The sequence below is a fragment of the Gavialis gangeticus genome, unplaced genomic scaffold, assembly GCF_001723915.1.
Source record: "Gavialis gangeticus isolate Ggan-Ray unplaced genomic scaffold, GavGan_comp1, whole genome shotgun sequence".
In the NCBI taxonomy this organism is placed as follows: domain Eukaryota; kingdom Metazoa; phylum Chordata; order Crocodylia; family Gavialidae; genus Gavialis; species Gavialis gangeticus.
In genome coordinates, this window is record NW_017728992.1 from 43,593,048 (window position 1) to 43,609,363 (window position 16,316).

The 16,316-nt window shown below is 42.5% G+C and overlaps 1 protein-coding gene across 1 annotated transcript in view; it reads left to right on the top strand.

Moving 5' to 3' along the window:
• Positions 1–16,316, top strand: part of PHLPP1 (PH domain and leucine rich repeat protein phosphatase 1) — a 269,023-nt gene that overhangs the window by 113,630 nt on the left and 139,077 nt on the right. Inside the window, exons 3-4 of the mRNA XM_019518523.1 lie at positions 3,774–3,970; positions 6,404–6,529. Coding sequence (XP_019374068.1) covers positions 3,774–3,970; positions 6,404–6,529 — 323 coding nt within the window. The remainder of the gene's footprint in view (positions 1–3,773; positions 3,971–6,403; positions 6,530–16,316) is intronic.

Sequence of the window (16,316 nt, forward strand, 5' to 3'; positions counted from 1 at the left end):
ATCCCTGGACAAAGGTGTCCTCACATAAACTGCTAAGGGTTCTAAGCGGAACCATCGCCTTTTAAGGATTGGACTGCTACTGAAATGCCACGGGGTGGAGGGGTAGACTACTCGTACTGTCGTACCTTCTAGGGGTCAGTGGTCAGAGTTTCCCCAGGATTCTTCTAAAGAGGCAGGAAGACCCAGATTGGCTGGCTGCCAAAAAAGAGGAAGACACTAGGGGTGTGTGAAATGGGTTTTTGTTGATTCGGATTCGGCCCAAATTGGGGACAGCAGTTCGATTTGTTGATTCGGATCGCTGCCCCAATTCGATTCAGCCGAATCCGAATCTGAAGATTCGATGCCGACATGGCCAAATTGCTGATTTTTCCAAAGACACAGCTTTCAACATTTTTTCTACATACCTTGAGGTACCAGGTGCAGCTTATGATCACTGTGATGAAGGGGTGGATGGAGCGTCCCACAGGAGTGCGGGGGGCCCCGCATGCTTGGCAGTGAACCTAGAAGAGGAGCAGAAGTACTTTGTTTACTTTCCGGTCTGCCAGGGAGCAGGCAGGGGAGCCTCCCTGCACCCTCCTGGCTCAGTGATTGGCCACAGGGGGACCCCAGGTGCCCCCCCCCCAGAGCCAGGAGGCACCAGTTGCTGAGGGGGAGGGTGCAGGGGGGCGGGGGGCTGCATGTTCCCCAGCGGACCTGGAAGTGGACCAGAAATGTTTCTGGTCCACTTCCAGTTTGCTGCCGAGCTCTCTGGGGAGCCCCCCACACTCCTGGGGACACGCCATGCGCCCCAGCATCATGGCCGTCTGCTACCCAGAGGTGTGTAGAAAAAAACACTGAAAGCTGTATCTATGTCCAAATTGCTGAATCCCTCCGAATCGATTTGGAGGGTTCCGATTTGATTCAGAGAGATTAAAGGGTCTCCTGATTCAATTCGGACTTGGAGATTCGGCCACCAAATTGGGCCGAATCTCTGCTGAATTGAATCGGGGACCAAAGCTTTGCACAGCCCTAGAAGACGTTGCTCACAACAAAAAAAAATTCTATTGTCCTCCTCAGAACTTTGAGTTAGACTGATTTGGTTTAATAAAGAATGCTGTTAGACTCAACCATACAGATTATGGGTTAACTGGGGGTACACAGGTGTATGTGGGGCGAGTGGGTGGGGGAACAGCCTGGACCCCATCACAGGAAACTGATCCTGTTCAATGGGGTCCCAGGCTCTATTGGGGTTGGAGCAGGATGGAGGGTGGAATGGTTGCTAGGTGCTAGGGTGGCTGTGTGACCCCATCTGTCTGGGACCCACAGGTGAAACAGGAAATTGGAGCAGGGGTTGAAAAGCCACGGACTTCTTGTGGGGGGACTGGGGTGAAGCACCCAGCCCCCAGAGAACCATAACATGAGCAGGGTGTTGCACAGCCCCCCATCCAACCCCATCCCACCCACCCCAAATGGGCTTTTGGTGGTCCCTAGCAGGAGAGTGAAAGGGACATAGAGGCTTCCCCACCCTTCCAGACTAGCCTCTGTAGGCAGCAGTGTTCTGGCTGCGTTGCACAGCAGTCCCTCGCCCTGCATGTGTTGGACAAGAGGAGCACTGCAGTTTGGGATGCCTGGAGGACTAACCAAACAATAGACACAAAAACACTCTGTGTCTACACATAACAGAGAAGCTCAGCCAAAAATAGTACTTGTTTTTTTCCAGAGTGCTTTTAAAACATTCAAGGAAGTTTTAAACTGGTCTTAAGTTGGATGCACACCTAAACTCTTGGGTTTTAAAATTTATTTAGAAGGGTCAAAGCATTACATCTGTCCATGTCCTACATGTAACCTACGTTCTTTGTAGTCATGGGAAGCTGTATTTGGCTATATTAAAATGCATGTTGCTCACGTGAGCTTGGCTTAGCAAGCAGTTCAGATTGTTGTAGAAAGCTGACCTGACTTAAATATTAATTATCCCTCTACTGAGTTTTGTCATTAGTGGTGGTTCTATAGCTTTTTTCAAATGGGTGGTGCAGTTAACTAAATAGCTTTGAGCGAAGGACGCATCCCTGGGGAGTCCCTGCTTAAAATGTCACTTTTTGGGTATGGATTCTCCACTGAAGTTGATTATTTGACCATTTTTAAGTCCATGTCATATCAAACTTGCATCATGCTATTTTTTCCATCAAGATTGTAAGATGTGGGACTTAATGCCATAGTTACTAAAGTTGTTAGTTACTGTATCATTTGACTCTGACCATCACAGACATCAAGATTAAGATGTATTTTTTTTTTTTATTTTAAATTATTATTTTTTTTTATTTCATCTGTTTGCATTTCATACCAGCTTTGTCACTGGGGATTAATATCTGCTATCTTATTGATTCTCTTGGACTTGAAAGGGATGCTTGCAAAAGCTGCTGTTGTTGATTTATGAGTTTGATTGGCAGTGCCATTGCTTAATTTAGGGTCATTAATAAATGGTAATAACCTACAAGCAATGGCATATCCTTTTCAGGTTTGACTTACAGTACTACTCCTTCCTGTAGGGGCTGAGCTGTGCTCCCTTCCCCATATCAGGCTGGGTGGGGGCGTGGTCCCGCCCCCTTCTCTACTGGGCCATGCCCCTTTCCTCTCTATGGGGCAGAGCAAGTTCCTTTCCCCTGCAGGGCTGCATTGGGGTTCACTTGCCCCCTGTCTCCCTCTCCTGCCTCGTTGTGGTGAGATGGTGCCTGCCATGCCAGCACTGATTGGGGGCACCAGCTGGATCCAGCCTGCAGATGGACCAGGCACTTCCAATCAAGCATACCCAGCAAAAAGTTAGGGTACCACTGAGCTAGACGTTTCTCAGTGGTGGCAGATGACAGAACAAGGAGCAGTGTTCTCAAGTTGCAGCAATGGAAGTTTACTGAACCACTTACTCTGTCCTTCAGGGCTTTTATTTTGGTCCTCAGCCTGTATTGACTTAGACTTAGAATAATGCCAGATTTGATGGTCAGTGTACTTTGATACAGATGGGCCCTTCATACAAGAACAAGACAATCAAATTGCTTTCTTTTTTGAGGTCGAGATATTCAGACATATGCCTCCAGAGACAAAGGGGACATGGTACGTAATAATCAGTTGCCATTGAATGTCATTGTTAAGTTTCTCTTTCAGAGATTACCTTTGAAATATAAGCAGTTCTTTAAGTGAGTCAGGCTCATCATTTGACTGATAATTTATTAGCCTTGTTTGTAGTTTTGATATATTTTTTTCTATATGGTAGTGCAGGCAGAAGTGCTGTGGCTTCTGAGTATGCAGACTCATTAGAACAGTAATACTCACGGATGTGTAAATGGCCTCAGCATGGAATTTGGTGTTTTTTTTTTTAAAGTCTCAACAGCTTGATAGTACTACTTAATAAAGGATTCACAATGTGTATTACATTTTATCTGTGAAATGTAATTACCAGATGGGTTTGTTAAGGTTTTTTTACATTAATGCAAAACAGAGAAGCAAGAGATATATGTGCTTGGCCTATGTAGCATGTGTACTCAAGGTTGAAATCTTTGTAAAGTAGAAGAAGCAGAAATTGAGTGACTCCTTGGAAATACTTAAATGTGTATTTTGAGGTCTGAAGGAAGCAGATTGTTTTAGTCAGTATCCATGTATTAATGCCATAATGCTAAAATCCCCTTATTTACTTGCATAGCTCTGAATTTGGTCTTCATTTGTCTGCCTGCGATCTTCATTATGGATAGAAACAAGAAAAAAAATGTTCAGTGAATTAGTGCGTACTTTTGTTTCCATTTCAGGAAGGCCCGAAAGTATTGGCAACTCGGAACGGATTCAGCTCTCAGGAATGTACAACATTCGAAAAGGGAAAATTCATCTGCCAGTCAACAGATGGACAAGACGCCAAGCTATCCTTTGTGGGACATGCTTAATAGTATCATCAGTGAAAGAGAGCCAGAGTGGAAAGATGCATGTCCTCCCTCTAATTGGTGGAAAAGTAAGTTTTAATGCTTGAGGTTACTTATACCAGTATTATTTTTCACACTGCAGAAGCCATGTGGTGCTTTCTGGACACAAGTTCTTGTCCCAAAGTACTTGTATTCTGTTGGCCTGCTGATTTTAAAAATATTTACAGTTAGGCATAGCATCTATTGCCAAGTTAATTGTGCCATTATTTGCTTGAATTTTTGTCTTTTTAAAGTTTAGATTCAATCCTTGAAAGGGAAGAGATTAGGGTAATTCGGTTCATTTTGTTGTAGAATCACGCATCAGATTTTTTTTTTATAGGTGCGTATGTAAAGGTCTGGATTTTTGTTTTGCTTTTGCTGACTAATATGCCACTTTACTCAGTAGCTGAGGCCAGTGTTCACTCAGTTGCAAATATTAAAGTATATGCTTGGTGTGGATGTCCCCTGAGAATGAGACTGTATTTTTCAGTGCACCTTTTTATGTATGTGGAGCGGGATATATTAGTGACCTATTGTGAGTGAACAGCAGTAAGGAAACTGCTTACTATGAGAATGAACCAGAGTTTTATTTTGTTTGAGTGAATTCTGCTGATGCATCAAAATAGTTGCACATGAGACCCTCTTGAAGGCAGTAGGGTTATGCAAGTGTAACTGGAGTCCTTATCTGGCCTTCACACTTTTTTGTAATTGGTGGTGATTGCATACAAGGTAGAAAATAACCCAATGAGTCACTCTTAACCTTCTGTACTAGGAAGTTTGATACAGTAATCCACTGAGATTTTAATATACTTGTGAAAAGTTCATAGTGCCATATTTACAAGGTCAGTTCAGCCATACAGCTGGCAGAGGGTAGGTTTAGGCTAGACATCAGGAGGCGCTACTTCGCTGTCAGGGCGGCTAGGATCTGGAACCAACTTCCAAGCGAAGTGGTGCTGGTTCCTACCCTGGGGTTCTTTAAGAGGAGGCTAGACGAACACCTTGTTGGGGTCGTTTGACCCCAATCCTCTTTCCCGCCATGACAGGGGGTCGGACTTGATGATCTGCTCAGGTCCCTTCTGACCCTACTAAGTACTATACTTGAATATTCTGTACTGGAATATATTGAATGTGCTTCTCCTAGTTATGTGGAACTTCCCCTCCTCTTCTAGTCGCTCTCTTCTCCCAGTGAAAGTTTTCCCACTCTTCTTTTTCCCTCCAGAAGAATTAATGAAGGGTGTTCCATAACCTTTCACCCAGCAATTGTATGCTTTGTTTTTGGTTGCTGCTGCTGGGAAATAGAAGTTTTAGGCCTTCCTAGGCTTTTCTCTTCCAAAGCAGCTACAGGCAATGATTACAGTAAAATCTTGGCATCAATATCTCCTCTATTAGCATTTCTGTGAACCTTCAAAGTGTGGTGCACATCATGGAATTGGTGAGAAGTAGGTCATTGCTGTAGGCCTCTGCTAACCAGGTTTGGGTGTGGGGCACTTGGGACAGGATTAGTGTCTGAACTTGCCACTCTGAAAATATTCTCCCTCAGTTCCTTATAATACTTGTGGAAAATGTACACCAGTACTTTGTATTAAGCCACCACTGAAGTCAGAAATTGTGTGGGACTGAGTGTATTGTATCAGCAAGGATATGTTCTGGGGTGTGTCTAGCATGCTGGGAAGTGTCAAAGGATTTAATTAGAGCCTAGGGGAAGAGTATCAATGCAAGTTTTTAATCTTGAACTATGAAAACAAAACATTGTGCCCATTGCTGCTTCTCTTTGATCTATTAATACAGCATAAATGCCTATTATGAGGTTAATCTTTTATTAATGTTTGCTTTTTATTAGAAATCAGAAATTTTTTTGGAAGTTCTGGCAGGTTATCCATATGAGGGCCTGATTATTCAAATATGTCAAAAAAGAAGAAGAAGGTGCAATGATTTTTACTTTGCATTCTACCTCTTAAAGACTGCCAGCAAATGTTTCAGACTAGAGAAGATTATTGCTTAAACACTTCTCCGAGGCCTGCCCCAAGCCCCTCTGATTTACATAACTTTGCTTAGTTTTTCATTAGGAAGAGTTTGGTTTTATTTTTGAAAAACCAAAAAGTGCTTGAAAAATTAGTTTGTGCTGAAAATCTTACTATATTTGTGTCTTGAAAACGAATCTCGATAATACTCGGCTCTTAGGTTAAGTGATAATAAGTCTCCAGTTAAATGCTGTTCATTGTTTACAAAATCTGTGCAAGCAGTGGATTAAAATCTTTGACCTACAGATCCCAGCTTTAATGATACTTAAGAGGTTTTCCTTTAGGACTTTACTTAAACAGCTTTACCTCTTGGCCCTTATTTTATTAATAAAATAATGAAATGCTCACGTGCATGCGCACATAAAAATATTTGTTTATGGATTATATATAATATTATGCATTTATGTGTATGAAATGTTTGCATAAATTATTTTATAATACTTTTTTGTCTTTTTAATATAGGTGGAAGAAGTGAAAAAGCACCAGCACTGTTTAGCATTCAGCTCTTCTGGACCTCAAAGCCAGACCTACTACATTTGTTTTGATACATTCACAGACTACTTGCGGTGGCTTCGACAAGCATCAAAGGTAAGGAAAGAATTAATGCCTTATCTTCTCCCTAGATATTACTGAGAGCACTGCCTGCTTTCATGTGGGGTTTGATGTTATATGATGGTTTTGATAATTTTGCGCAGAAAGCAAGAGTGAATGTCCTGGGTTTTTGGCTATACTGAGATTTCTCCTCCATGGTGTGTAAATGAGGAGCACCAGTCAGATTTATCCCCTTTCCCTCTTAATGCAGCTTCTTAATGAATGGAATGAAATCATGAAGGTAGTTCAGAAACATGGTTTTACCCAGATTTTGGTATGGAAAGCTTTGCTTCAGTTCCAGCAAAAGCCATGGTAATGCAAAAAATGTAGAAGACCCAAGCACAGTGCTAGAAGCATATATGACTACTGGTAGCTTGCTTTCTGCTGGGAATGTTAGACCTTGAGGGGTTTGTTTTTTGGGTTAGTAAATGAAGTTCTCATAACAGGATAGACACCCATTGTATTTCCTCTTGCTGGAGCGTTTTTAGCATCATCTTCAAATATCTTGATGTATGGAGTCAACATCTTGTATTAGGGCTTCAGTTGACTCTTCAGTTGCAAGGTTTCACTTCTTTGATATCATTCTCTCATTAGGGATCAACTTAGCCTTTAGCTGTGTAGTTAAGCTTCTACAACATTCTGACATAGTTGAAGTGTGTCCGGGATTTTATTGAATGTTAATTACTAGTTAAGTACAAACTCTAGATGGGAATCGTTTCTCCTTCCAGCTTCTTTTAAAGCATTGCTTTTTCATTTAATTCAGCCATCCTCCTTCTCTAGTTCTATATTCATGTAAGGGCAAACAGGGAAGTCAAGCTCACCTTCACACTTGACTGCTACTGCAGTCTTTCTCCTTCCTTACAGAGTTTGTTGAAGTAGAAACGCTACAGTCCAAAATTAACTTTGGAATCCAGGTCATCCACACAAGGCACTGCAGAAGCACCAACAACACTGTTTCAGCTTAGTTACAGACAGGACCTTAAAATAATTTCTCTTTCCAAATTTTATGTTTTGTTTTCAGTATCTGACTATAGAATGAACATAGTAGGCTGTGGAAGCACTTTTGTTATCCTTCTGGATCACCTACAACATTTAGATGTTAAAACTAATGTTTGAGTGTGGGAAAGGGCCTCCAACATTAAAGAGTAAGGCCCACTTCCACCTTTTTAAAAGCATTCTGTTTAAGGCTAAATCAGCATATCTAAAGCTGACCTATTTGGAGCAAGTGTGTCACCGAGTTCAGTATTTAGATCAACATTCACTCTAGAGTAGAATTCACTGCAAAATGCTTCCCCTTCCTCTTAATGCCTCCCTCCTCAAATGTGGTCTGAATTTAACATTCAGAGTAAAGTTATACATCTTCATTTTTTAAATCAAGAGGAACAGTACTAGGGTACCTTTGTCACAGTCCTACATTTGATTCCTCCTGATTGCTAAATCTGAGGGTGATAGGCAGAATTACAAAGGTCAGGAATTAGTTTATGCTTTCTTAACTCTTTGAAAGCTGAATGAAGTCTTTTTTTTTTCCTCAGCACATGTTAAGAATCTCTTCCCTTTTATCATTCTGTTAGGAGAGTCACATAGTCATCTTTCTTCCCGCAGAATGTTGGCAAAACAGAAGTGTTGCTTTAGAAAGTATGCTTTCAAGATATATATGTTGTTATATAAGTACAAAGAGCATCTCAGATTTCTTCTTAATGCATGTACAAAAATGACCTACAAGTTTTCAAGTGAAAAACTATTACTAGTCAAAGTCTCAAATGAAAGCTTAAGTTATCAGATGTTTACTATGGTATTTTTTTTCCTCCTGTATTATTTATAAATTTATATTTTTGAATATACAAGTAAGAGGCAGAAACTGCAGTTTTCAGTGACATTTTGTTAGGCTGTATCAACCACATAGGATTTATATACTCTTGAGTCTTAAATTTTACTTTCAGAATAATTTGTAGACGCAAGTGATTCGGAACATCATATTGAATTATCTGATGTTGAATGTTTAATTAATATTCCAAATAAGTGCCTGTCATGGGATACCCAAATCTGCAGTGGTTCATTTTAGAAGCATTGTTTCCATATGCACAAGAATTGTACACCTATTGGGCTAACTACTCTCATTTTTGGTTTCTGTCAACAGCTAACAGCTAACATAAAGCTATGTTTATGTGTATCATTCATATGTTTTTAGAATGTGATAATCAGTATGACATTTTTTGTGTTTAGAAGTCTAATCCAATTGTCACTGGTGACACATGTACGCTGCTTAATTTGAGGAGGCATTAGTTATACAGATATTCCCCCAAACTGGGTGTACTGACCGTCACATTTAGTATCTCAGTAGCTAGTAAGCTACATTTGTTTGTATCATTCATATGCTTGGTATAAAATATGTTTTATGTCCTAGATAGACTGCAGACTCAGTGACTTGGTTATCAGTTGTTTATAGACAACCAAACTCGTTTTACTAGCTATAAGCCAGTTTCTAGTTTAGTTTTTCTGCCCATCCAATGGCCAGATGCATTTCAGAAGGAAAATGCATCATATACGTATCAAAACAAAACACCTAAACTTGTCAGACAGATGTCTGTCTGGTACAGGAGATCATATGCAAAGAAACAAACATTTCTGGGTTCCTTGACTAGAATAAAAATGAGGGAGATATGATAAAGGCTTTAAGTAGAAATCCCTTTGGGGTGAGGTAGAATAAACAAGACATTCCAAATCTAGGGGAAGCAAAGGAAGCTTGTGAACTCCCTGGGGACAAGCTGACAAGATTGCTAGTTTCTGGAAAGAGGGAACTCCAAGAATGCTGCTTCAAGTTATGTAGTAGTAGTAAAATATCTCTGTTGTTGTTCCTTCTCCTCCTCCTCCTCCTCCTCCTCCTCCTCCTCATCAGTGATCCCTCCTAGTGGAGGATGGTTGTCTTCCATGATTGCCTTATCTCTGGGTCCATTATCTGATAATTGTTGGTAGTATCTCCAAACCTGACAACCCATTTGCTTGTAGTTTCCCGTTGTGCATACTTTTATTTATCTGATGTATATCCCACCAAACTTTAAAAAAATTATTACTAATTGATTGTCTCGTAATATGAGTGATCACACTGTGGCTGAGAACAACCATTGCCTTATCACGAGAATGGCAGACTTCACTTTTTTGCAGACCTGGGGAATTCTTAGTTCATGGAGCCTCCCTTCCCTAAGCTATAAGATCCAGACAGAGTGCTGGTGAGAGATTTCTGTCAAGGAGAGAGGTCTTCTCTGAGTAAGATCAAGTCTCTATGGAATGATATGCAGCAGTACAGTTGGGGCAAGGACTCAGGGCTCTGGGATCACTCTGAGGTTTGTCACACCAGTCAGCTAATCATGGATTTGTTTATTGTCTGGTAAACCTGATCAATAGATTATTGGTTTGTTTGTAGGCAAGAGAGACTTCCCACTGACAATGACCACACATTAGCATATTTGCAAAACAGTGGCCTGGTACATATCAAAGAGAACACTATTAACATACTTATCAGGAATGTTAGTTTTTGGGAAGAAATCATTTGGCCAAGATAAATTTGTCTCTGGGAGACAGAATAGAGATAAAGATGAAAGAGAGAGAAGAATGAACAATCTAAGGAGGAGCCTTGGGGGAGAAAAGAAGCGATGCACCTTGAGTAAGAAGCTGCTGTCAAAAGGTACAGGGGAGGTGTTTCTGTTTTTTCTTTCTAGGTCTGTCTCTAACAACAATTATTTTCTGTATTTCTGCCTTGCGCAATAAACCTGCTTTGGATTTTTACCTTACAGCTTGCCCAGTGGTTAAAAATGGTTTCAGGATGGCTGGCAGTAGTAAACATTTCTTTCTTATGGGGACAGCTGACCTAACTTCATTTTCAAACCCAGAGAACCCTAAAGGTTCTTGGAGTTCTACTCTACTAAGCTGTACAGTTCACTTATGGTGTTGAAGAGGGTGAGAATTGTTAGGGGGAGAGGTGTATCCCATAGGCAAGATCCAGTCAGATATGCAGCAGGGCAGTGGGGAGAGGATTTGGAGCTCTGGAGTCCCCACAAGGACCAGGGTTTGTTGCATTTGTCATTAAGTATTTCAAAATTATCTCAGTGTTTATTTTTATGCTATAGCTACAGATTGCTTTTCTGCCCAAAAGCACTTCTTTAAAGAGAACTGCAGTTAAAAGATCACTTCTGCATGGCACATTTAATCCAGCTACAATTGTAAACCAAGAGCTTGCAATAAAATTGAAGATTAGAAAAACTTCCCACTTCAACTGTTCTTCCCAGGAAAGCATTTTCTTCATTAGCAAGGGGGTTTGTATTGTAAAGCAGACAACCAATTTTAACTGGACTACCTTGCAAAAACGGAGAGTGTTCTTTTATGTAAGGAAATAGGATTTGAATAAAACAGGGCTGTCCAGTTGGTGGTCTGTGGGTTGAACTCAACCCCTGAGGGGTTAATTTGTGGTCCCTAGTCCAGGCACCACCTCTTCCTACCACTGGAGTCTCTGGGTTCCCCCTCACTCCTGCCTCTGCTGCTTGCCCCTGCCTCTGGGAGTAGGGCCAAGGGAGCCTGCAACTACATGGCTCAGGGGGGCCCCACACCTGCTGTCAGCATGCTACAGTGGGGAGGAGGTGGCAAGTGCCTATACAGAGGTGGGGGCATATGGGACAGCATGGTGTTCAGTGTGTGGTCATGCTGGCATTGTATGGTGAAGTGCTCCAGCAGCATGGTGTGGCATGCCCTGTGGGGCATGTGGTTCACATGGCATGTGGCTGAGGGGGTTATGTGGCCTCTAGCTGGTTAGAAATTAGGCAGCTCTGATCTAAAAGCACAACATTGGTTTCAGTTCCCTCCCTCATTACTTTTCATGTGAAACCCAGGAACTGTTTACATATTTGACTGGTTTAGGTACTGGCATGAACCAGAAAAGATTTAAGTTACTGTTCTTACTAGCTTGAGATACAAAAGTCTCCTGCTGCACAGTGTTTTCCATACCCTGACACATTTGCCTGTGCTGTGTCATTTTTAGCTCAAAAATTTGAAAAGGAACTTTTGTTTTAACACCATTTTAAGTTTGGTCTCAAAGAAATACATCTAGGAAGTAGATGAGTTGATTAACTAGGTTGCTGTTTCAGTAATGCAATTATAAAAACAAACATACTTTGCTATGGGGTTAAGTATGTGGAACTGCCAGTTCTTATTAGTAAGTTTTTCCTTGCAGTTCGGACAATCAAAAACTTTTTCAAGCTGTGGGCTCCCTTTCTCCCCTATAGGGGATGGGAGGGAGCAGGACAAAAGGGGAGAGAGAGAGAGAATGAAGATAACATAGTTGTATGGGGAGATGTTCTCATGTTGGCTACCTTCCCGAAGCTGTTAGTCATTTGGACGAGACAGAGACAGAGGAAAGCACAGCATGGCACAGAATAAGCTTATGCTGTCAGTAATTCAAAGGGACTTTTTGGCCATTTATCTCCACTTCTAAAGTTCATTGTTTTACACTGTTTTTCTCACTCATGAGATTTGTCTTTTATTCACCCAAAGTCAAAGCCACTGGAGATAAAAGAACATCAGTCTTCCAGGAAGAGCCATGGAACAACGAGAACAAATGCAATTCTGACACAAACCACACTCTGGCCTCATATGAGATGCATTAGGGATTTTTAGGTTGAGCATAAATGCCACAGTGATGGATGACAATAGAGAAAAAAGACTATTGCTACAGAAAGTGTAATAGGCATTCTGTACAGAAAAAACCCATATCCGAATATTTATTGTTCAAAGAAAACTTCAATATTATACATCATTTACTAAAACAGGGTTGGGGGGAGAAGAAAGAGGCAGGGAAAAATCCAACGTTAAACCCAAATGGTACTTAAGGAATTGAACTGAATGCTAGAAGAATCGCACCTTCTGAAATACCTAGATTAAAAAGAGAGAGAGAGAGAAAGGAAGAGATTAGAGTGCTATCAATCTTAAAATACTGCACAGATCAGCCCACCTTAATTTAGCAGATTGCACAAACAGGTAAAACTTAAGCTATACGACAAACAACTTTTTAAACCCTTCAGAACAGGTGGAGGAATTGCTGCTGCTCAGGGATGCATCAGCTGTTATGATGTAGCTGTCATCCTTATGCCCCTGCAGCAATACAACAATGGTAAAACTTTAAACCCAGTTGAATTCAGAAACAATGTTACAGCTTTTCAGCTAACCAGTACCATTACAGGAGCAGGCAGAACTGGAAGTCCTGCTCTCTAACCCCTGGCCTTTGCCACTGGACATCCAGTGTCTGCTGCCATCACTGCTGCCTCTGGGCTGCCTAGTGGGGCAGAGGTGATAATACAGAGCAGATGTAGGGCAGCAGGAAGAGCATGGGCTCTGCAGCAGGAAGGGCCCAGCAGCAGCAAGGGGCCGCTTTTCCCCTCGCTGAACAAGAGCTTCTGCCTGGCTGCCACCTCTGCTCAGCCTGGGCAGGCAAGTTTGGAGTAGGAGTGGGGTGGGCCAGGTTGGGGCTGTGTGCATGGGTCCCCGCTGGTACCATGCGGGGCCCGTGGCAGTGGCTGGGGCCCATGGCAGCGGCAGCTGGAAGGAGCTGCTACCTCCTGGGCTCCCTAGAAAGCAGTCCAGCTGTGGAGCAGGCCCAGCCCTGCTGCACGTCCAGGGGGCAGCAGGACATGCCGCGGCTGGATGGTGCCTGGGCCAGCAGGGACTGAGGGACCTGGCGCGGGCCATGTTTTGCCCACCCATGTCTTAATAAATACAGACCCGGCACCCAAATGAAAACCAAAAAGAACATCTGTAATGATTATAGCAAAATAAATTGAACAAGCTTCTTGTTACCAGTGAAAAGCTGGTATGATAAACAGCTGCAGAAACTGCCTTACAATACAAAGCCAGGTGGCAAGCTGAGCATGGTGTAAGACCTAAATGTTTCTTGTAAAACCTTTTTTAACATGGACAACTTTGTATATTGGTAAGTCAGGTAATGCTCATACTTCATGAAACTCTTTTTTTGAGCTTTTATAGCTGAGGGTGTCCCATTTTTTTCAGCACCTTGTATGACCTACCACAAATAGGAGTTGAAGCATTTTTTGGTTTGATGTTTTAACCCTTTACAGCTTTTTCACTTGGCTTTTCGTCATTATCCCAGCCCCAGCCCCCTTCCCCATCCTATGCACTCCATTATAGATTTCTTTTATTTTGTAAGTTGCCTTAGCATTTTTACTCCCTCTTGCCTTGCTTTTCTTATGGCATGACCTTGATCTGCTTTGCTTTCAGAGAACCAGGAAAAAGACGACATCTGCTATCAGCTATGCCATGGGTACTCTTCCCAACTTCTTCCCTTATGGGAGTGCGTGAGACCCATCACATGAATATGGGACTGGCTGTGGTCAGTCTTCCCATCAACAAAGACCACAAAATGTGAATCTGGAGGCATAACAAGTCAATCATTTGTACCCCCTTCAGTATTTCAATAACAGTAATTATTATTAAAATAAAACCCTCTAAAATGTGCAATAAAATACTGGGCACAGCCAGAAACACATACAACATTCTCACGTAGTCCAAAAGCACATACTCAGTACAATACATCTAATGGTATCTGCAATTCAGGTAGTTACCGATCCTTGAAGTCCAAGGCAGGACATGCACTTTTCTTTCAAAAATGTAGCTTTACACTATTGGAATAGGAGCCTACTAAGAGGTACATCCTCCTTGCAATAGCATCTCTTGCTGGGCTCTTCATGGAAATGTTACCTAGGTGGGCTGTTTGTGTGTCCTGGTTGGGAAGGGCAGGAAGTGGTGTTGCAAGTTTGTTGCAATGTTAGTCTTCTGCTGAGTGCTGTGACCTCAGGGGAGAGTGAGACTAGATCAGTGATTCTCAACCAGGGAGCTGAAGTGCCCTGAGGTGCCTTGCAGTCTCTTTAAAGATGCGGTGGGGTGCTGCATAACGTTAGGATTGTGAGGTACACAAACATTATTCTCAGGAATAAACCCAGGGATTTTAAATAGTAATCTAGAGTGTTACATTTTGACCTGTTGGGGTCTGTCTTCATTCTTTGTAAAAGGAAAAATTGCTTTTTTCTGCATTCAAAAAAAAGCGAAATTTAAGAGCTGACAACTTCCAAGGGGTGCCTCAAATCTAGTGAAGGATGTTTCAAGTCTTAAAATGGTTGCAAACCACTGGACTAGATAATTTTTCACATTATTTCATAACCTCACAAACTCTACGTGCACTTCAACTTTTCAATTGAGGGCAGTTTCCTTTCCCCTTTCCTAGAATTAACATTACAGATCTCACCTGGGATATGATCTTATCAACATATAGTGGAGGCTAAATTCCTAGGAGACTAGAGTAATCATATAATGATTGAAACTCTTGCACGCAATATTAGGAGGAATGTTTGAGGTCTGATGCTTTGTAAAGGGAAGTTAAACCTAACTATTGGTTTGTCCTCTATCTTCTTCATATAACCTTTGCAAACTTTGGAATCCCAGTCTTTCATAGAATCATAGAAAATTTGGGTTGGAATAGACTTCGGGAGGTCATCTAGTCCAACCTCCTGCTCAAAAGCAGGACTGTTCCCAACTAGATTATCCCAGCCAAGGCTTTTTCTAGCCAGGTCTTAAAAACCTCCAAGGATGGAGAATGCTACAACCTCTCTGGGTAATCTGTTCCGGTGCTTTACTACCCTCCTAGTCTTTGGCTGTAGCCACCTTAAAATTCATACATGTGCAGGCAATTCAGTTCAAGATTCTATAGTCCCTTTCAAAAAGGTTTGAGTTTGGGGTTTCAGATACCTAATTATAGTTTTGAGATGTCTGAAAACATGGCTAACAGTTTTCATGTGGCTTTGTTTCTCTATAAATGAAATACAACGGTGGTCAGACCTGGGGTCTGGGCTTTCTGGATGAAATAAGTGATTATATAATTATATAATAATTGTCCTCAGAGCGGACAACAGGACAGCACAGCCCACCCCGAGGTGTGCGCGCAGTCGCCGCGAGCATGGAGCTGGTGCTGCAGCTGTGGATCTTGGCACAGATGTTTGCAGCCTGCGTGCTGCAGCTTCCCAGAGCCCAGGCTGGCTACAAACAGCTGTGCCAGGCTCCAGAGCCCAGTCACCAGCTCTGTGCCGGGAGCAGGGGAGAGACGGGGATTGTGTTGCCTCAGGCCCCTCGCCCACTGCCACTCCGAGGCACATGTGCATGCACCAGTACAGGGCTGATGCTGGGGCTCCAGAGCCTGGCACAGCTGTTTGCAGCCTCCTGGCTACAGCCAGCCCTGGCTCTGGATAGCTGTCAGCTGGGAGCCCAGACTGCTCCCGGCAGGCAGCTAGGATGCTGCAAGCCCTGCTGGGAGCAGCCCAGGCTCCGTCACTGGCAGCAGCTACCCAGAGCCAGGGCTGGCTGTGGCGTGCCGAGCAAAATGTCCTCGCATGGCATGGTTGGCACACGTGCCGGGGGTTACCAACCCTTGTCTTAGGTCCTGGGATCTATCAAAAGGAGCCACAGAAGTCTTTGAAATGGTTGTTTTAGAGTCTTTTACTTTCCAGTCTCATGGGTGAGTAGTCTTCCTCCTCTTCCTTTTTTTGTAGTAAGGTAGAGACTCTACTGTAATTTTGGGCATATCAATGTCCTCTTTAAGACTGTTTTGCAATGTCAGTTTAAGTAGCATGAAAGCAAACCTGTTGTAGTGTCACTATTGTAACCTGCATGCAGTGGCTTAAATTCTCTATCTTGGCCAAAAGGAAATGGCCTAGGTTATTAGCCCTGTGCTGCT